General features: G+C 45.8%; 1 protein-coding gene across 1 annotated transcript; it reads right to left on the bottom strand.

Annotated features, from left to right (window-relative positions):
- Positions 1-432: 432 nt before the first annotated feature.
- LOC119386647 (cytochrome P450 2J1-like) lies at positions 433-20,045 on the bottom strand. Its single transcript, XM_049414004.1, has 8 exons — positions 19,876-20,045; positions 18,063-18,187; positions 15,880-15,986; positions 13,912-14,216; positions 9,881-9,996; positions 8,791-9,049; positions 1,803-1,993; positions 433-743 (listed from the first exon to the last, which is right to left on the bottom strand). Exons 1-8 carry the CDS (start codon positions 20,043-20,045, stop codon positions 553-555), a joined length of 1,464 nt encoding a protein of 487 aa, XP_049269961.1. The 3' UTR covers positions 433-552.
- Positions 20,046-22,115: the final 2,070 nt, after the last annotated feature.

Raw genomic sequence — 22,115 nt, 5'->3', positions numbered from 1 at the left:
ATCTTCAGTTAATTGCATTGATCCTCCACCCGCCACCCACTCGCCAGGCTTTCTGCACTTCACGTGGTGTTGTGTTGCCTCTGGCATCGGCCCACGTTTGACCAAGCGATGTCAGGTGTGTGCCATTAGATTACGTCATGCCATGGAGTCATGTCACAACTTCACATGACGTCACAATGACGCCACAAGTTTGGGCGATTGTTTACGTGTTCGTGGCGTCCGTGATGGTGTTCTGTGACATTGAGATCATGTGACATTTGGTATGTCGATGGACACATTTTCATTTACCTGAGCGTCAGGTGACCTTTGACCACTTTTTATTACTTAAGTTTTTTTACATCATCCATGTCTTCGGCGCCCGAGATGGTCTCGCAAAATATCGCCAGGTCTCACCAAAGCTCTCCGAGCCCCACCCATGATGAGGCATTTGCGCAGTAGTCGTCGTGCGATCAGGGATCCATTGCGGATCCTCGGGTATTTACACGCGTACACCATGTCCGCAAGCATCCACGGTCAGAACAAAAGTGATATGATATTACACGACTCATCACATCACGTTGCTGCATTAATTCGTGGAATGCATCGCAGCATCTGACGCCCAGGCAGCATGATTTCACCGTACTTCAAGTTCACGTCGACTACATCTCCTTTTACTGGAAGTACGTGGAAATTCTGCAGGATGCTTGTCAGGTATACGTAGATCTCAACCGATGCGAAGCTTTCTCCAGGACACATTCTTCTACCTGGAACGTTAATACGGGGAGCTTTCATCACATCAATCATTTTACCGACGAAAGAAGCAACCTTAATAAAGCTACAAGGAAGTGCGCAAAACAAAACTACGGCACACGCCCATTCTTCGAAAACTTAACGAAGCAAATGAAGGCTAAAATGGTCATTTCACTCGAAGCATGGTAATGCGTCCCAGTTGCATGAAGTAACACCTTCCCGATTCAACGCACCTTTCAAGTACCCCTTATGCCGAGCACTAATTCCAATGATTCACGACAGGCGAAAGAAAAGTCCATCTAACAGACTCACATGAAGATGTTGTTGAAGCTAGTCAAACTAGCTTTAACTTGTACCTGCGGCCATTAAATTAGGATAAGTGAGATGAATGATCGCTGGTATATTTTTGTGTTTTTTTTTCTTCTTGTGGCTGAGGGCCGCAACGGCGCGTGTTCTAAATATCGTCCCCTATGCACCCTCATATACGTGACTAACACGCTTTCATAACCAAAGTTCATTCATAACTCCGTAACACTACAGGCCAACACTAATCCGCTGCTCCACTATTGTAATCAGCGAAAAGTTATTTTATGGGATAACTGGCATCCATTTATGTCGACGCGCGAATTTCCCGTAGAAGGCGAGTTGATGCGGCTTCAACACTTGATAAAACGCTGCCAACCAGCTACGTTTGCTCGGCATAGCTGTCCTATGCGAGAAAATAGCTTTTGCACTTTAAGTTGGTGCTTATCACACTGTTCATGAGAGCCAGCGCATGTACGTGTTTTTGGAATACCATAGGAAGGTAACGTATTGGTCATCGGGAAACCGTGCATGTTTTCGTATGTACGAGCGTTTTGTTTTTGAAAAGCTATACTATTAGGGCAGTCAGCACTTCTCACTGTGCGAGTATCATACTGATTTACTTAATGGAAGTCTACCTATCCCTCTCTTGTACCGAATTGCAGGATGGCAGCATTAGCTAAGTAATCACTAAACAACAACGCCATTAGTAGGCGTATTATAAAATAACCAAAATATAAGTATTCAATTGTACAATATAAAGTACTCACCGACAGAAAAGGGTATCACCTTCTTGAACTTTTTCTTGGATAGGGAGCCGTCACTCTTCAAGAAGCGCTTTGGATCGAACTTGGCAGGATCTTTCCAAATTACCGGATTGTTGTGCACCGCCCATATGTTTGGCACCACAGTCGCGTCTTTCGGAATAAAGTGTTGGCCTATGACGACATCTTTGTATGCTCTGCAAGAAAATATTTTTAGTAAGCACGCGTTATTACGCGTCGAATTTTTTTTAGATAATCATATTGGCAGTAATATATTATCCCCCGTAATTCGCTAATGCACAAACCGTTTTGCGGCATTACGTAAAGAAAGTATGCACTGGCTATCTATTATGAACTTGTCAAACCTTACAATATCTGCCTTTTTAACACGAATGTGTTTATGCCGGGGTCCACCAAGACTTCAGTGACGTATTTCCGTCACGGAAATGACGTAGAAAAAATATACACGATCAGATGGCAAAGAAAAAAACTTCCGTCAACGGGCATCGAACCCACCACCGCACGGTCGGCAACAACAGATGCCGGGCACGCTATCCATTGCGCCACGGTCACATTCTCTAGCTGCTTTAGAAACGCGTCTTTTATATCTACCACTCTCCCGGTCGGCGGGGTAGTGTTGCCCTCTGGGAGCAGTAAAATAAATTCGTCATTACTGTGGCATCCGCGATTAGCGCCTGCAACGCGTTACACGTCCCTCCAATTCGGCGCGTTTTCCATAGAAGTTCAATCATGGCCTCCGAGATTAGCCGGCGGCGCACCACCGGCTAATCTCGGAGGCCATGGTTCAATTTTGTCAATGCCTTAACAAACCGCGAGGTGGCGACCTTAACCAAGCGTCGTAAAAGCGTCGGCCTCGCTCATAGCTCTGCGACGCGCGCCTGCCTCACATGGCTGTCACACCGCGTTCTCTGCTCACGCGCTCGCCCCTAGAAAAATCGCGGCCGGGCTACCGGGATAGGGAGCCCATAGAGTTTCCTAAAATTAACTAGAGGGGACTCTGGCGCTGCGATCGTTCAGCCACCATGGGAATGATGGGTAGTACACAGATTTGCCTAATCTTCGTACTTACGGCTTTAAACGCACTTGTGGCTTTGTTTATTGCTGTGTTTTGGTTTAGACAAATCTGTGTACTACCCATCATTCCCATGCTGGCTGAAGCGCCATGCGTTATAGCTCCCATAGACACTAGCGCCAGAGTTCCCTCTAGTAAGTATTGTAGGAAACTCTATGAGGGAGCCTACATGAACGGCCGTTTTTAGGGTGGATACATCTTAATAAATGCCTTCAAGAAACTCAGCCAAAACCAGCGGGCGCTGGGGCACGCTGTTGCCAGCTTCCACCAAATTCAGCATAGTCTTCCGTGCGCCGCCATATTGGGGCCAGCCGCCTCTCCCTCCAGCTACGCGAAGCACTCTTGCTCTCCACAAGGGTTGCCATGAATGGATTTACTCGTGATCTGCACGGTTAACAGTCACTTGCTGTGTATTCAAAGGCCCTTTTTCAGGCGAAAGCATTATTAAGGCGAAAGTCTTAGATGCACCCAACGCGAGATGTAACCATCGTTGGCGTCCAGTGTCGGCGTCAACACGAGCGATACATCAATTAACAATACCATGGTATGACACAAAAGTATGACGTCATCCTGAGAATCACTATGACGTAACACGTATGATGATATCGCCACACACTGTCGGCGGTGGTGTCAACACAATTGATTCAAGAAAACGGAATAAAGGTAGGCAGAGGTCACGTGCTGGATAGGTGAATGCGTGCGAGCCGACGGCGCATCGAAAGTCGCATGACCTGAATGCCAATCGATGTCATCAAGGAGCCGACCTTGTGACGTCATCATGATGTCAGAGAGCTCCGAAAATTGTGATGTGATCATAACGTTTCATGTTGAGTTCATCACATGACCTCACATGATGACGTCATCACACGCCATCGTCGCTTGGTGAAACGTGTGCCCATCTCGGAGGCAATGCTTAACTACGAGAGTGGAAATTAAAAAGTTGCACTGCCTATGATCGCGGAGGCAATGCAAAAGCACGTTAGGTGCAGAAAGCTTCCGGGGTAAGAATCAATATAATAGAGCGAAATGAGAACGCCTTCTACTTGTCATTTTAGGCAAAGGCATAAGGAGCCCTATGGTGACATAACTGAGGTTACGCTGACGCGAACTCACGCAAGGGAGGCAACAGCTCAGACTAGCGAGCGCGTCTTCGTACGGACGCTCGGATGCATCCCGTTTGTAGGCTTCCTACTCGCAATGCGTCGACGCAGCAACGACAACATCGTTATCTACGCATTCGCGATCACCGTGAAACCCGTATAACGTGTGCTGCAGCAAAAAATCACAGCATATCCACGGAGTGAATGATGATGAGTGGGCGAAGCTGCGGAGGTTCATCGGTAAACCGTGAATCTTCCGTGAATTCTGCCCAGTACATCATCACCGACGTGAGATCGGGCGCGTTTATACTAAAGGTTCGATGAGTTATGACGACTTGCAGCTCACTTTAATTTTACATGTACGCTGTGAATTTTCATTGTTTAGAAAACCATTGCTTTAGAAAACATGTGGCGTCTTTCGTTAAGCAGCTGGCGTCTTTTCGCTTTGCTTTAGAAACATCTGGCGTTGTTTCGTTTTGCTTTTACAAAACATCTGGTGTCTTTCGTAGGTTTATTTCATCAATCAACGGCGTTTTGAACAAAATTTTTATTGTTTAATCACGCACAGGAGAAATCTCACCAGGCACTACCTTGGAGGTAAACAATGGCTGCTAATGGGAATGAGAGACAGAAGAAGTCGGCTTTTAGCTAACACTTATACTTCTACTTCTACTAACGTTTCCTACTGGAACATGCCAATGGCTGCTAATGGGGAATGAGAGACAGAAGAATTCGGCTTTTAGTTAACGCGCACGCTGCGAATTTTTTATTGTTCAACAACGCACAGGAAAAATCTCCCACCGGCACCACCTTGGAGGTCAAATACGCACTACTACTACGACTACGAGGGACGAACGGGTGCCGCCTTAAGGAGCTTCGCCCCTAAAACTGAACGAAATACGCAGTGCCCACAGAGCAAATACGAGACGCACTGTCCCAGCCGTCTCGCTTCACTTGAGCCAGCCAGAGTTGTCGTCGGCCAGGGCTCGCTGGGAAGCGGAACACTCTCACGCTCTTTCTGTTGTGGTTAGTGCAGAGTGGTACGCAGCATCCAGGGCTTCACCGGCAGCGTTTAACACGCTACCGCAACGCTCGACGCCGTACAACCGGGAGTAGACGCAGTGCGGGCACCAAGATGCATAGTTTTCTGTGCGCCGCCATAATCGGGCCAGCCGCCGCTCCCAGCGCGGCGTTGCTGTCTGGCAACACTGTGTTTTGGCGGGCGGCGGTGCGTTGGCGGCATGTAGTGGGTCAAAGGCTGACATCACCCTAAAACGGCCGGTCATGTAGGCTCCCTATACCGGGACGGCACGACGCGCTTTGCGTTTCCCTCTTGTCCGGCCGTGGTGTTCAATCAAACATGCCGCGGGATGGCGACCAAGTTCTGCGTCCAATATGCGACGCTCTTCTGGATATCACACCTAGTTCTCTGATTACGCTTTCACCGCTAACTACTACAGCTACCAGAAGGGTTTCTTTAATCATTTAGCAGGGACGTTAGTCGTCGGGATGGAGATGTACCACCAATCATCAAAGTGGGCACATCCACGTTAAAAGGTGCCATAGCTGCCAGACATCAATATACATTATGCAGACTCTGTTATATCAGTGTACAGTAAACATTCAGTTACTTCTGTAAGGGCACGCTTTACATTCTTTTATTCCGGTTCCTATGACGGAGGGATCAACCATGTTTTTTTCTCGGTCTTTGTGGTTCACGGTAGTTTAGTTGATTTAATGAGTCCACACTAATTTGAATCACCATCATATTTAATTGCTGTAATAGAATGCGATATGACGTGTTTGAGGGCGGCCGATAACCCCACGCACTCACTGCATGTCTCCGCTATCAATCTAGAGATCTTGAAATTGCGAGTGCGTATGTGCCAGAGCAACCATCGAAATAATTAGTGCATATCTGCACAACAGAATACTCTTTTACATTATACACTAGAGGGACAGAGAACTCTTTATTGAAAAGGCAGATAACTTAGCGGGCGTATGCAAATCGCTGGCTCGCTATTCTACATCGCCAAGGGGAAGAAAAAATTAATAAAAAATGTTAAAGTAGAAGTAAAAAGTAAGTTAAAAAACAGACTGAGTTTGCTGGCTCTTGGGCGGGGACGTGCACTAGGAAAGTAGGTCAGGGGCAAAACACGTTATTCTCATGTTCTTCAGAGCGGAGGTAACAATACCACGAACTCGTACCAACTAGGACAAACAAGCACCCTTCAAAGTCGTAGTAAATATTTTCTCAAAAACATATTACGAATATTTTGAGCAGGCACAATGCTTTAGGTCAAGGGAGTGAGCACGATTTCAGAAGCAGCGGTTCATCGACTGTACTCTCTAATGTGCGAGACCACTGTTCCCGTAAAACAAACTTCAGCGCCAAGAGTGCCCTGTCCACGTCGGCCTGCATGACATGCCCATGAAAGGCCACTTGCGTTAACGTAAATGTCTCTGAAGCTGGTTTCGTTTTTCGCACAATTTCAACACATCTTTACGTTGGAATTGTTGCCTCAGGTACGCGCTAATACTATGTGTTGAGATATGCCTTATTGATCACGTTGCATACTTCGGTTGTTCCGGATCTCCTAGTTTTGCTGTAAACCGAAAAACGATAAAAAAATTTCGTGTTCACTCCAGAACGAAATAATGCATAAAGTTTCTGTTACATTTTTCTTCCGGTCAAAAATGTCGCTTGTTTGTTTTTGGTTTTCGTCCCGTTCCGACACAGTGCACAAGACACGGTCTGCTCATAAAGTTCTTTGCTACAAGGCATGAGCATTACCTTGCGCAATACATGCTGATATTTTCTTCAGATGTCTTCTGCTTGATCCAAACTCTTTTGCCGCTGATACAGGATCTATCGGTAGCCTAAAATCACCCCTTTCAGAGGCCCGTCGTACGGTCTAGTGTCGAGAAAGCTTGATTACTTACTGCAGGAGTGCCTTTTTAACATCATCAGAATTATTACGTCTTCAAAACATGGTGTCGCGAGATGTTGGATCCAGTTTAATAAAGACGATAGTCTTTCTTGGGGAACTTAAACGCCGAAATTTTGGTCTGTCTTTCTGTCTGTCTGTCTTTCTGTTTGTCGGCACGTCCCTCGATTCAGCCACCAGGCCAAAGTTGAACCACTTGCCCAAGGGCCAGCCACCTTGAACGGATGACTAGGTTCACACTTGTGTACATTGTTGATCAAAAAGCAAACATTACGCATATCTGAGGCGCAACATCACTAGTTAAGTATTAGGTGCTGTGTTCCTTTAATAGAAAATACATAGATACGAATTCTAAGACCCTAGTTTCTTAAGCTGCGCTGAAAATGCGACTGCGCTGAAACTTGTCCTCCTCCGTGCCCTCTGCACGAGCTCATTGTTGTGTTTCGGTTTCGGTTCCGTATTGCACTGTATGAATGCCATGGGGCGCGCTCTGGCATTCCTGTTTTACCCAGGCGACGTGTAAATAAAAGAGTGTGTGGAGAGCACTCGTTGAATGCGGACGTTCCTTCTGCTTCGGCGCTTCCCGGCAAACCGCGTGTTCGGGCTGGCTGGCGTCCCCGCCGGTCGCGTTGGTCACCGCCGGTCTTCGCCTGCTGCTGCGCCGGGACTACCAGCCCGCAACACAGTACTCATGTTTCCCGACTTATTGCCAGATGGCGTCCATATCTCACGAAGCGCCTCTTCTATCGTCTTTAGACGAAATTTGCAGAGAAGCACGCAGATACGCGGCCAATTTTCTTAGTGTTTTCTTTTTTCTTAGTGTTTCTTTTTTCTTAGTGTATAGTTACTTCCTAAAACTCGAGCAAAGACTGACCAAAGACCGTTTCGATGTCAGGTCTTGGTGACTTCTATGTTTTCTTCATTTTAATAAAACCTTCATGTGGCACCTCCACTTCGAAGACATGCTGTGACCGGTACTCCATTCTGAATCATTGGGATTTTCTTGTTCTCAGCAACATAATTAGGCGTAAAAAGAGAAGGGGAAGGAGGAAAGCCATAGAAATATTAGCATGTCGCGCAATACGTGTACACCTCTTTGAAAAATGCTTTTCGTGTTCACATGCCTAACTCCGTCACAGGCTAAAATCTTGTATACAAAAGCTCATAAATGTGACCAGAAAGTTAGCACCACTCGAGCTAATACAGGCGATGAACTGCACCGTGTCATGCGGATGTGTGTGTTCTGTCCCCATCTTCGGCGATTTATTTGTTGGTTCGTTTAAATTCACTTTCGCCATAGCACTTGCGTCCATCACATATACCGGCCAATTAACCTTGTCTTGCTCTTCCTAGCTACAATATTTGTTACTTCTTTATGTTTCTAATAACAAGAATTTAGCGCTTAAATTACTCCTTATTTATGGCAGAAATTGAAGAGCCGGTAATAATAATTGTTGCGGTTTTACGTCCTTGAACGATGATATCATTATGAGGGATACCACATTAGAGGGCTCCGGTAGTTTTGACCATCAGGTGTTCATTAAAATGCATCTAAATCTAAGCTCAGTTCAGGGGAAAAGGGAAGCGGTAATAATGAGCACTAGTTGAATATGAAATATCACTGCAGCAAACATTTCGACGTCTAGATCTTCCCACAAACTTCCAAACTTTCGTTGATAGTGAAGATAGCAACATTCTACCTTGAAGAAGACCAGTCCACTTGCTGGAACGTTGGCTCCAGCAACATTCCCCATTCAATGATTGCTTATTACTTCCTTGTCTTAGGGCTCTCGCGCGGATAACACAGAAGCAGGGAACAGTCGAGCCCCTCGAACAATAAGATAACTTCTTACCGTCTCGGCAGTCCGAGTGGCGCAATGGTGTAGAGCCGGTGTGTCTCCCAGATAAATGCCATCGTGTACGGAGTCGAGACTCTGTCATCCCAAGCCGGTCGGCGCTCGCTGCCCACGACAGCGTCGATTTCTTTCCGTATGCGCTCCTGGATTGTGTCCGGGTTGGCGGCGACTAGCAGCAGTTCCCGCATCAGCGAGGCCGACGCGCTGACAGCGCCGGCAACCAAAAAACTAACAATGTTTCCAACCAGGCAGGGCACTGCGATTGTCAGGAAAGCAGCGAGCTTAACTTTCTTCGTCGAAATAAACACGTTACAGTGAGCGACATCAAGTAACTTTCTACCCGTTAAGACACAACGGGCATGTGATTGTTCTTTTAATGAACTGAGCCATCCAGTAATACCACACCATTCAGTTATACCGAATGAACTTTGACGCCTGAGAAGCATGAAGATGCGAACCATTTACATATATATTAAACTTTATGCTAAGCAATAATTTTTCAATAATTTTCAGCGCCGTGTATGTGTCCTCTTTTCGTCCCGTGTTTAGCGCTGTTTTTATTATTTGTTTACCATGGAGCACCAACCAGCCCAATCAAGCACATTGTTATTATTTTTACATTCCAGATTGACATTGGCATGACATTATGATGAACCGTAAGTATTTTTCGCTCATTCAGCTAAGCAATTAAACTTCGTATTTTTGGAGTTCTTGGCGTACTATAGGCAGACGTGGTATGCAGTCCCGTTCGGAATCTACTCGCTCGTCGCAGCAGAACTGATCGTCAAAGGTAGCCGAGAAATGCGTTCAGACATCAGGATCGTCCCAGGGGCGGAGCATCAAAATGAATAATGAGCACTTACATTCCAAGTAATTAATGGGGCCCGAACGCTTTCTACTGCTTCTCTTACTGTATAGGAGCGGGACTCAAAAACAAGTGGCCTATTCTTTTGGTTGTACAATCCTAGAGGAAGCTAGTAATGAGTTACCACTTTTGTAGTTTCCGTACACACGCGGTAAATGCAGGTGAGCTTCCTCTGAAGTTCATCATAATAATTCAATGGATGTAAGGACAAGAGACACTCACAGCCATACGCCGGCTCCTTCTTCTGATTGTGTTCCTTGGTCCTTCTTAAGTAGGCAGCAATAAAATCGCCTCCATCTTTTTCATTGAGCGCGTCCATGTGGTCGGACAGGCGGGTGCTATAAAATACTCTGCGTCAGCAAGATCATTATCCTAGAATTGATAGTGCAAACACTGCATAATTTGTACTTAATCTCCTTTCCGCAGTGTGGAAAAAACGCACCGCTACGCACAGGAGAAATAAATTGATAACCTTTCAGGAATTACGCAGTAACTATAAGGTTAGCAAATCGAGGTTTCACTGTCTTACGTCCAGATTACCGAAACATTGCCATATATAATTTCTAGTGTGCCCAAGAACTGTCTGTCGTGGCGCAGTTGTATGGACAACGATAAGGTGATGAAATAACGTAGAATCTTTCTTTAGAGCTAAGATTTTATTCCTGAACTCTTATTTAACACGAAAGTGATTTTATCCCGAGTTCCACCAAGACTTCACTAACGTCATTTCCGTTACGGAAGTGAAGACGGTAAAATTCACATGAAGCGATGACACACAAAAACTAGAATAAGAAGTTTCGTTGAATTGGATGACCTGGGCGTCCAAAGCACGACCTCTCGGGCCGCGGCGATTGGTTCCGGGGTTTCTACGCACTGTGCTACCGAATCACGCGCACGAGGATTCACGAACGCGCCTTATATATACCTCACGTTCTTCCTCTCACAGTGATCACGGTTTACGGGGGCGGTGTCCCCGTATGGGAGCAGGCAAATGAAGTAGTGCATCATTACACTAACTAGCGCTGACATGGAGCGCTTCTTTACTGTCAGCGAATTATTGCAGAAAACTGTACTGTCGATGCAATGCGCCGTATGCGCTGATTCGGTTCAGTGAAGACGCAGTACGTGCTTTGCATTCCGTGTCGTGTCAGCGTATGACGCCTAGTCGCCAGAGTAGTGCAGCTTCCCCATTCACTAATGGCGTTTCTCTGTCGTCTGCTGCTTCCAGTGCGATAGCACCGACTAATGAAACTGCTGCGATAAGCGGCACATAAAGGCAATGACGTCGACGGCCGTACGTCACGCAGTGAGTGCTATGGAGCGCAGAGACATGCCAGAGGGAAGCGGAACGCCTTGCCGCGTTCACGGCTGAAGCTACGAACTCTGCCTATCGCGTCCCTGAAAGGCTGTAAGGTATATGAAGGAAAGAAGGTGTTAATTTTAAGGGCTCGTTTTTCTTTGTTATACACAATATTAATGAGCACTAACAGACAATAATGTCAAGGAAAATATAGGGGATGGTATTAGTATTAAATGTAAGGTAAATTTGAAGAAAGAAAAGTGGACGAAAAGATAACTTGCCGCGGGCAGGGACCGAACCTGCGACCTTCGAATAACGCGTTCGATGCTCTACCAACTGAGCTACTGAGAATGAGCTCGTCCACTTTTCTTTCTTCACAATTACCTTACATTTACTACTAATAACATCCCCTATACTTTCCTTGGCATTATTGTCTGTTAGTGCACATTAATGTTTTAAGGTATATGTAAGAGGACAGGCGTACGTTAACCGATTAGTGAGGGGTGCCTTGGCGTTTCTCTCGTCAAATGATGACGCTTTGAATAGGTGCATAGCAAGTGTTAATGTTCATTATGTGCTTGCTGCTGCAATCATTGCGCGCGATTCACCACATGCTGTGTTCTGGCGCATCGTTACTACTTCAGCTACCACAAATCGTGTACCACAAATCATGAATCACAAACGGTCCGTCGTGAGGACTTTCATGTCACGTTGTGATGCAGTTGCGGCTACTTAAAGTGGAAAGCGTGGTTGGTGCGCTGGAACGACGGCGTTACCCCCGGACGTTTATTAACCACACCCACAAGCGCATGCGAAAATGAACGAGGAGTGCGCCACGAGAAAAGAAGACCTCGAATGTGTCTATTCCTTACGTTCAAGGTATATCCGACTGTGTTCGGACAGCCTTGTGGCCGCTGGGTATAGAAACCATTTTTGGGCCTCAATATACCTTGGGACACGTGTTCGCTAAGACTAAAGCCCGCACACTTGCGAACGATCTAAGCGGGGTCGTCTACAAAGTACAATGCGGAGATTGTGACGCTACTTACATCGGCGAAACATGGAGGAAACGATCCACGAGGCTCAAGGAACACAAAGGTAACGTCGCTAATGCAACCCATGCCACGCGTTCCAAGACATAGCTCGTCTAACACTGCTGAACAACAGGGCATACATTCGACTTCAACAGTGCGACGACGCTGGCTCGGGAACAAAGGTGGGGGCAAAGAAAACTCCTGGAATCGTGGTTCATCCGTCGCGACCAATCGGCTTACAAGAACAACCGCGGCCCCCTACCGCACATATACAGGGACATATGTGACTAACAGTGAAATGGGCGACCTCCTCTCACTTGGTACCAGTGTACACTGAGGATGCCACCAGTATACGTGGCGAAACGTTTATGTAATTTGTTATATTTTTGTTGCGTTAAGTCGGAGTAAATATTTTAGAATCGTGAACTCACGCGGCTTTTGGAACATTTTTGCGTAATACTGGAATATACTATAAAAATCTGTAAATGCTGACACGTTTGAAATGAAAGAATCGCCGACCGAAGACCGCGCACGCTGCTGTTATTGCACCGCGAGTGCTTCGTTTTTCAAGTCATACCTCCGCCTAGTAATTAGCTAAATCTTTGCCGGTTCGACCATGGCCTCATTTACCGTCAGAAGCATGCGTCAATATACTGCCTGCGCGAATCACAAAAGGGCAACTGGCTTAATAGTTCACGCTGTGTTTGAGTGAATTTATTATTCAATGATTCACACAGCGACACCAAAGAAAGAATTCAACTTAACTCAGAAGCAGTACGTGGTCTCAATAAATCTTTTGAAAAACACACTATCACCAAAGCAATTCAGAGGCTAGTGTGTTGTGCAGCTGAGGACAGTAGTACGAAATCCGCAGCTCCTTCAATGTTACTATGATAAAACGAGATACGTGCTACTGGAATGGTCATATGCTGGAGTGCTAGGAAGATATTACTAAGAGTAAGTATTAAGCCTCGAAGGTCGCAGGTCGCAGGTTCGAAGGTCGCAGGTTCGGTCCCTACCCGCGGTGAGCTATCCTTTCGTCCACTTTTCATTCTTCAAATTTACATTACATTTACTGCGAATAACGTCCCCTATACTTTCATTGGCATTATTCACTGTTAGTGCTCATTAATATTGTGTATAACAAAGAAAAAACGAGCCCTTCAAATTTCTACTACTTCCTTAAAAATAAGTGCAGAACATTAGTTTCACCTTGCTTAAAGTGACTGAACATTAAAAAAAGTGTACTAATATACACAATATTCGTAGGACGCTGGTTCGAATAGGCAGAGCTTCGCGAAGTGCAGGAGTGAGGATGGGAGTACTGGCGGTAGCATGCATACCTATGCGTAATACTAATGGAAGAGATCAGAAAATATGTAGCAGAGGCTATCAGTTTCTCAGCGATCGTTACCGTTGTAATAGTGCTTGTTAAGCCTGGTGTGAAGATACATAGTTGATCACATTATAGTACTAACTGAACAGCTAGACATACTTCACACTATTTCCAAGAATACATAATATATAGCCTCGCGATTACACCTTTAAAAAAATATTTTTTCATGGAATATCTAGTGAACTTCACCTGCTGGCCCAGCAGCCTCAACGTCTCTGCAATGTCTCTCCATGGCATAGAGTTCAGAAGGAACCTAAATATCTAAAGCGATAACTGAAAGAATGGATGTGAACCCACATCAATGTCTTTGAAAGCTATTTCGTACCGTCTAAGCATTCAAAACTAATTCCCGCAAACTAATGCACGTTAACTAATGACCAGTTTCTGGGAGGAGCGTGCGTCGACCAGGTGAAGTTGTCGCTGGCAGACAACAGAGCGAACGAGCAAGTCCTTGCTGACGATACAAGCGACGCGTGCGTTGCGCGTGTCATACCTAAGCACCAAGGCTACGACTTCGACTCACCTCGAGAATTTTTCGATCCATTTCATGGCTGCGAACAGTGTGGCCGTCTGCGAGCAGGGAAGCCACTTGGCTACAGCCTTTGCCAAAGACGGAAAAAATGACAGCACGCTGCCGTCCCGGGTAGTCCTAAATTCATCACGAAGTGCCTGGCACAGAAGCTGGTGTTCTGGGTGCTCCAGTGGGTAGCGGTAACCAAGAAGAAGCACTTCGAAGTTGCTCGAAACGCTGCCCAGAATGAGGTCGAACAGATCTATGGGTTGTCCTTTGGACTCGGCTATTTTATTCAGCAGAAGTCGAGATCCTTCCTGCGCGCAAGTATGAGAGAACCGGGCGAATGCGTGAGAAAAGGACGGGTCACAAGCGAACAGATGATATACAATAACGCGAGCCTGCGTTCTTGTTCCTGCAATCGCGGTGCTTACACTTCCTTAATTACAATATCTTCATTTTTGTGAAAATTATACATCCATCAATTATTCGTAGGTTCCTGAAGCAGCGTCAATGCTATTGAAGGCAGCCTTAAGGAGCATCGTTAAGGAGCATCAGACGCTTTTTTAAGCGTACCTACATCGTGTGTCTAACATATCAACGACCCCACACTGTCCAGCCTTGTGATCACTCACGATGGCATTGTGTTTGCCGCAACATTTTAACATGCTGTAATGAATAATCATTTCAACGTTATTGTTAAGCGAAGGTCCAACTGCAATTGTTCGACTTCGGGAGGCGTGTCTGCACAATACTAACCATGTAGTTTTGTATTTGAAAGAAATAAGAAACTGAAACTAAACTTCACATATTCCTTGGAAGACCCATCAATCTCGAAGTGAATGTAGGCTTCTTTAGCAGAAGTTTCTTTCATTTTTATTTCTGTTCCATGCACTGAACGACAGCTGCTTCTGCCGACATTGAGATACTTTCTTGTTGTTGAATAATACATTAATCAGACAGCCCGGTTCCGCATTACCGCTTCAAATAGTTTCGCATCTTTCGAAGTGCGAAAGTATTCAGAAACGCTGGCAGCTTAATCATGTACTGCTCCGTTATTTTTCAAATTGTAACCTATAATTTTGTCAATAGCGGCCATTTGGCTGAACAGTGAAGCTATTGCATTGACCAGGTCAAGGCTGTATCAGTGAATGAGTCATAAGAAAGGGAAAATAGACAACCCCCCATATGTAGCACGAAGCCACAGGAAACCCATACGGATTTCCTGTGGCTTCGTGCTACATATGGGGGTTTTCTATTTTTCCTTTCTTAACCCTTCCGACATCTTGCCGGATTCCGCAGGACTGATTTTCAATGAATGAGTCTTCCATTTTTGCGCAGGCGATAATAAATATTTATCAAGTAAAGTTGTTTTTAAGCACTTCCGTATTTCTAGAATACGTATGCTTTATTTAATCAGTATGGTTTAGATTAATGACGAAATCAATTGCGTGTCTATGCAGCTATCCACTGTTAGATCAAGCATAAAAAGGGATGATATATTTTGCATAATTCAATTGTTACTAGAACACTTCAGATACAGCAAATATCTCATTAAAATGACTAGTGAGGCCGACAAAGAAACATGAAGTACGAGTGAAATTTTTAAGGCGTAGATTTTTTAGTGTATACCTAGTGTACGTATTGTACATCACTTTGCGTGTTCATGCACAGCTGTTGGGTCATACTTCCCATTAGCAAAAGTTCTCACGCATTTAAATTCATCAATGAATCAGTGTTCCGCGAAAAGCTTTCCGGAGCCGTCATCGAGATTGGTTACTTATTATCCACTGAGCAATTGTAGGACACTGAACCTGGCATTCACATGACATTATCGATCAGATATAAAGGTATATAAGAATATGGGCATCTCTATAGTTGCTAAACATGTGCGTGAAGTGCGGACCTCAATATACTATAATTTAATAATCTGACATAAAATGTAGTCTGCACAAGGAATTCAAGCGAAGAAATACTTACAGAGATTATCTCTCCCATGGCCGATCTCCCAAATCCAAGTTCGCGTAGAATCTTCAATGAGAAGCGGCGGTTTATGTCCCATGGCGCGCCTCCGTAACCGCTGAATCCTACCCCCCCCCCAAATAAGTACGTTAAAAAACTCCAGACGTTGAAACCGACAGGTGCAATTAATTTTTTAGCTAGTTCGGGCTATGCTTCGTAGACCTTACCAACCACCATAGACTAGCATATCGGCCTACACGCCTCACCGTAGAAAAGCGCAGTGGTGTTGCAAACTGTTGCTTTTAGATGCGAAGTATCTTAAGGCGGAGCTCAATCCGGTGGTGGTGGTGGTGGTGTGCGGCGTGACCACCCTTACTGCGCATGCGCATACCCTCTCCACAGACCTCCTCCCCACTCACCTTCTCCCCAGCCCCTCTCCACTTTCCCTCTCCACTTTCTTTCTCCCATCTCCCTTTCCACTCTTCCTCTGAAACGCGGGCTAGACATGCCGAAATTCTCTCATGCGCAACGCCGCGATGAGCTCGAGCGCATGCGCGTCCCCTCCGCTTCTCTTTCCTCTCCCATGCTGCCCCCCTCTCGCCCGCCTGTCGACCGCGTTCCCCGCTCACCCTTTGAGAATTAACGGCCAGGCTAGATGGAAGATACGACGCGCGTAGCGTCCCTCTTCGCGTTCCACGACGCGAGGTCGGTAGCATGCTCAACGAACGCCAACGGAACGCGATCGTGCAAGTGCTCCGGCTTCGCGTCGCCTCATGGTCCCCTTTAGCGGGAGATGGTGTAATTTTTTCTAGTTTTACGTGTGGTCTAACTGACAAAAAAGCCATGATCGTCACTATCATATTCGGTCCATTTCAAATACACTACATGACGGATAATTCTCCGAATGGTCTCGAATTTACCCTCTCGTAGGTGAGCCTGTTCCATTCCTTGCCTGCGAACTTCACGAGTTCTTCACTCCATCTAACCTTCTGCGCTCCTCGGCCACGGGTCCTCTCTGGCAGTCTCCGAACGCTATGCGTAACCCATTTCTTTTCATCGCCCATTTCGTGGTTCCTAACTTATTCTCGAGTTTATTTGTTATCCTCCAAGTGTTATGCTTGAAATTTATGTTCCATGTGCTGGTACTGGTTGTATACAATGGTTGTAGAGCTTCCGCTTCGTGGAAGGCGGTCAATTGATTGTCATTATTTGGCAATGCCTGCAGACAGCGCTGCACACAGGGTTATTGTTCGGTAGATTCACTTTTGAGGAGCATGCATCCATGGCAGTAATTACACTAAGTATAGATATTCTTGTTCCGGATACAGAGGTTGGTTGCCAGTCAACATCTTTTCCACCGGACTATTAATCAATATCTTTGCCTTTCGCAAATTAATATTTTGCGCAACTACTATTTTCTCAGTTTAGGTATTCGATCATGTTTTGTAATTCGTTGCCGTCATTACTAGAGTCCTACGTCATCCTTACCACATTTGAAGGTATACAAAGCAAAAAAATTCACTCAAATGCACACAAGGGTGTTGTTCGCAGCAAACCCCTGTATGCGACTTATTTCTATATTGTTCTACTTTCCTGCATTATTCAAAACATCACCCATCGGCGAACATCAATTAGACGCTAAAGCTTTAATCAAACCCGTCAGCAATGAAGAAAGACTATTAACAAACTTTTTGGTGTGTGCCTGAGAGCATATCTGTTCGTGGCAACGTTGTTCTTTTTCCCCAAGAGGTACCTACTCTTGTTTTTAGTCCAGTTAGCACTGTTTTTTTTCTCTTGCTTCCTTCATATGACGCCGAAAGTTTTGCCGTTGCAAGTAGCCGCGTTGGGCACAGGTGATCTACAAAGCGTTCTCAAAACGCACTCAGAACAATCATTGATTAAGTCATAGCATTTTTGTTATAAGGTGACCTTATATAGAAATATGCTGTTTATCTTTAAGAACTCTTAAACGCTTTTCTTGTATCACATGTAATACAACAAGTCACAATGTGGCATAGAAACGATTTTTCAGGGCAGGTCAAAATGAAACGTACGAATAAAAAAAGCTGAGTGCAGCGAGTAGTGATGTGTTCTATATAGTGACGATCGAAATCGGCTGAATAATAGGACGGGACTCGAGTGAGCTCCCGTTTGCGTCCCGTCATAATAATATATGTCTGGCGGCCTGTAGCCGTGCTTACCGAGCTCAACAATCTCCCTCACGACCCAATTTTTCGAACGATATAGAAAATCCTTGTGGTTCAAGAAGGCCCGAATTGCTTCCATGTCGTTCAATGAGAAGATTTCGGAAGATCCAGCCTTAGCTCTGCAATGTCAAGAGAGACAATACTAAGATGATCAGGTGAATGTGTGACGTTAAAATACCTCAACTGCTTCAATGCACACTGTCATATTCTTCTTCCAAACAGCGTAGTGGTAGGTGCACATGGCACTATTATCTGACGATAGTGGGAGAACAGTTTTGCATACTTTAGCTCTTGAAATTACAGACCACAAGCTGTAGCTATGGTACTCGCAATGCATGAGTTGTACTTGAATTGCAACAGCGCCCCCACCCCCGTAGGAGAAACCAGCGCTAGGTATTTTACATTAGAGTTATCACCTTGATAATTGTCCTTTGTAATGCGCCACTTGAGCACTGAGGTCTGATGTTATGAGACAGCCTAAGGAATGTAGGTTAACAAGGAACAGTGCCATCATTACATCGTATGGTGAAGTAGCGTACTGTTGACGAGGACAATGCGGACAAGAAAGACACGACACTCGCAACTAAATTCATTTCAGAAGCAATGCTACATATATATATATATATATATATATATATATATATATATATATATATATATATATATATATATATATATATATATATATATATATATATATATATATATATATATATATATATATATATATATATATGCACCCACACACCCCGGAACGGCACACAAGTGAACTAACAGTCTTCAAAGAACATTTGCGCATACTCAAGCGATAGGACTACGCATGTGTAGCTTAGACATTTATAAAAAATATTAAAATAAACTGTCGAGAGTAACGGCCAGATAAAATGTATGGCTAGTACGTAACACGCACTTCAAAGGAATGTGGAATTAGGTAACACATAGTCACAAGCGCTACTAAATCAATAGAATAAGCAGAACAGTAAGTGTTCTGATCTAATTCATCACGTAGCACTGTAGGTTGTTGCAAAGATCAGGCTTGCAACACCTTACTTTGTAACCTGCTCATGGAAATTTAAGTACATCAGACTAACACCAGTGACATTATCTCCAGGCCCAACAAAACAAAAGGAAAACCCAAGAACTTGAGTTCATAAACAAGCAAAGGAATGTTGAAGATAGCGACTGTCCATGTGTTAAATATAAATAGCCGGAACTGAGAAAGCAAATCACTCACCCAAAAAAACTTTATTGCCTCTCATACAGCAGTATTAAAGTAATCTTCTGGGTATTCATAAAAAAAGCTCTAAAATGTGGGGCTGCACAAAAATAAGGCAGACACCACTGCGTTGGCAACTCAAGCGTAAAGTGAACAAAGAACGTCTCGTCAGATATAAATGTCATCACCGCTATCATCGTCACACATAATTGCACCGCACGTCTACGTAGCCCAAGTCGTGAGACACGTTGAAGAGAATACTTGGAGGACGTTTAAGCTTCACTTAGAAACGTCGAACGCGACTAGTATTAAGTGATTTTTTTTTCAGCCCTAGTCTAGAGGCCGAGCATTTCGGCCGCCTGTGCGACATGTCGACGCTATTCTTCCCATTTCGCGCTAATCCATTCAAGATAGGCGGTGATGGCAAGAGAAGTAGGAAAGTAGGAAGCCAATTCCTGAGCAACCAGGCAGTAGAAGAGGGAATGCGAAAGGTCCGCGCATAGAGATGGGCAGTTGGGATAGGAAGGGTGAGATCGATAGTTATAAAAAAAGAGGCAAGAGAGGATGATTAATGCACTCATTTAAATGTACCGGAAAATGCGAGCCTCCGGAACACTGAGGGATGGAGGAGGGGGAAGGTGGAGGCGATCGTCGAGACGGAGCTGGAAGTACACTTCCCTGAGTGTACGGTGCAGGAAGTACCGCCGCCCTCCGAGATTCTCCCACCGCCATCCGACGGCCCAGGCCAAGATGTCAACCATGCTCGGTGAGAAATGTCACGGGCGACCTGGTGGGCAGCTCATTGCCGTCAAAACTCGAACGCTCAGAGACCTCGCGGAGGAAGACATAAGAAGTTTGCGGTGTGGAGACCGCTCTCTCGATCTCTTGTAAACGAGGAGCTTATGGGCTGTTCTGTAAGTGGTCGATAGACGCGTAGGAATGTGACTTGATCGTATGCTCTGGTAAAGAGGGAAGAGTGAAAAGTGACAGTCGGGCGTGGGCTATGTCAAGGATATGGAGCGAAAGTGTATCCGCAGGGCGCAGGGACGGCCGTTGGTTCAAAGGCATGAACGTGCCACTGATAGGCAGCGTAGCTTCATGTATCTTGATATGCAATGAATGAGGCATCCTGTAGGCTACGCCGACGAGAGGAATTGAGGACAATGGCACTGCGCTGCCGCGTGATGACGGGCAGAACACGGGCACATATTGGAGGCACGGGAACGATACGAAGGTTAGGAGCCGGGGTAGATATGTGAGAGCTGTAGGTGTACACGGGAACGGGGGAGATACTCGCTTGGGCCAGTAACCATTGATCTTGACGGGTCAGAGAAAGGCGGACACACTTGGAGTCACGTTGGAGCGAAGGAAGTAAACGGAGAGGATGGAAGAGGTCTGTGGTAAAAAGCTTAGCTGTGAGGGTAGAGATTGGGAGTATAAATAACGAGGACCCATGGTCATAGATCAGGAACACGTCTTTACTTAATGAAGGCTAGTTCCGAATCCCCTCTTCGTTCTCCTCCTCCTTTCGACCCTGTCGCCCCCTCAAGACTATGCCCCACTATTCTATTTTCAACATCCTCCGAGGGGGAGAGGACAAAAAACGTCACATCAGTCATTTTGTGGCTTCCATTACAGACAGGGTTTGCACCGGCCGGTTCAGCACGGACCGTAGCGAAACAAACGGAACAGGCTGTGACTATCGCGTCCGTGATGCAGTCACGTCACTCGGACAGCTGTTCTTGCACTGTCACCGCGTCTCAGACGCCAATCGGTGACGAAGCCTGCTCATCCGACATGTAAATGAGGTGCGCGCTTCCATCTCCGTCGTTTCCATCTCGGTGTGGCATTGGTGGTGTACTCCGCACTCAGGTTCTCCTGCAGACGGTTTGCTGCAGCGTTTGGGAGTCTTCTCCATGTGCCTAGATACCTCCAGCGACGTTTCTTGCTGGGGCCCGAACCCTGCGAGGTCCCGAATTTCGAGAAGGTTGCCAATATCGACGCTTGTTCTCCTGATCGGTGCACCACGTCAGTGACGAGCCGCGGTGCCTGACTCTCCCGCTTCTCTGTAGGAATATGTTTGTTAAGATGCTCGCACAGTAGATTCGCGTGCTGGTGGTATTTCTTCGCCATCGTTTTCGGGACCCTCCACTTCTCTTCCCGAGGCAGAAGCAGCGCTTTCTCATCCTTGTGTACGCGCTCCTTCCTTCGCCCAGTCATAACCTCGTCCACTTCCACGAAGCTGAACGGAACAAAATCCTGACATCAAGGCTGTGCATCCAAGGACGAAGATTCCAAGAAAAACACGGCACGACTGCCAGCTCCATTGAAGGAGTCATCGTTGCAGGTGGGTAAGCTGTCGGCAACTTCTTCCTTTCCACGCTTCATCAGTTGCTTACTGGACACAAGCTGTTCATCAACTTCAACCTCATTATTCATGCCACAGCTTCCACCGTTTTCACGACTGCCGCCTGTACTTTCGAGAATGGCTATCGCTTGATCCTCTTTCGGTTCTTTATCCCTCTTCGGAATACTACCACAGTTCTCCAATGGCTGTTCCTCTCTTGTCCAATTAACCGCGTGCAACGTTTGCTCAGGAGGACCTTCCACGCACATCATCGTCGCTTGATCACTGCCAAAAATGACCTTTGTCGGTGGCTCCATATTTCTGCAGGTCATCACCGCCGATTCGATGTTATTCTCTTTTTCGTCCCTTTGTGGACTCGCAGACAATCCGCTTTTGTGGTTGGACTCTGAGCCTTCGAAACTTGTCATGTCTCTTTGCATGCCTTCGGAGATGCTGTCACAGTCGTCGGCGATTTTACACAAAC

The sequence above is a fragment of the Rhipicephalus sanguineus genome, chromosome 3 (assembly GCF_013339695.2).
Source record: "Rhipicephalus sanguineus isolate Rsan-2018 chromosome 3, BIME_Rsan_1.4, whole genome shotgun sequence".
NCBI classification, from domain to species: domain Eukaryota; kingdom Metazoa; phylum Arthropoda; class Arachnida; order Ixodida; family Ixodidae; genus Rhipicephalus; species Rhipicephalus sanguineus.
The sequence above is the reverse complement of the archived record's forward strand: the minus strand, read 5'-3'. Positions and strand labels throughout refer to the sequence as shown.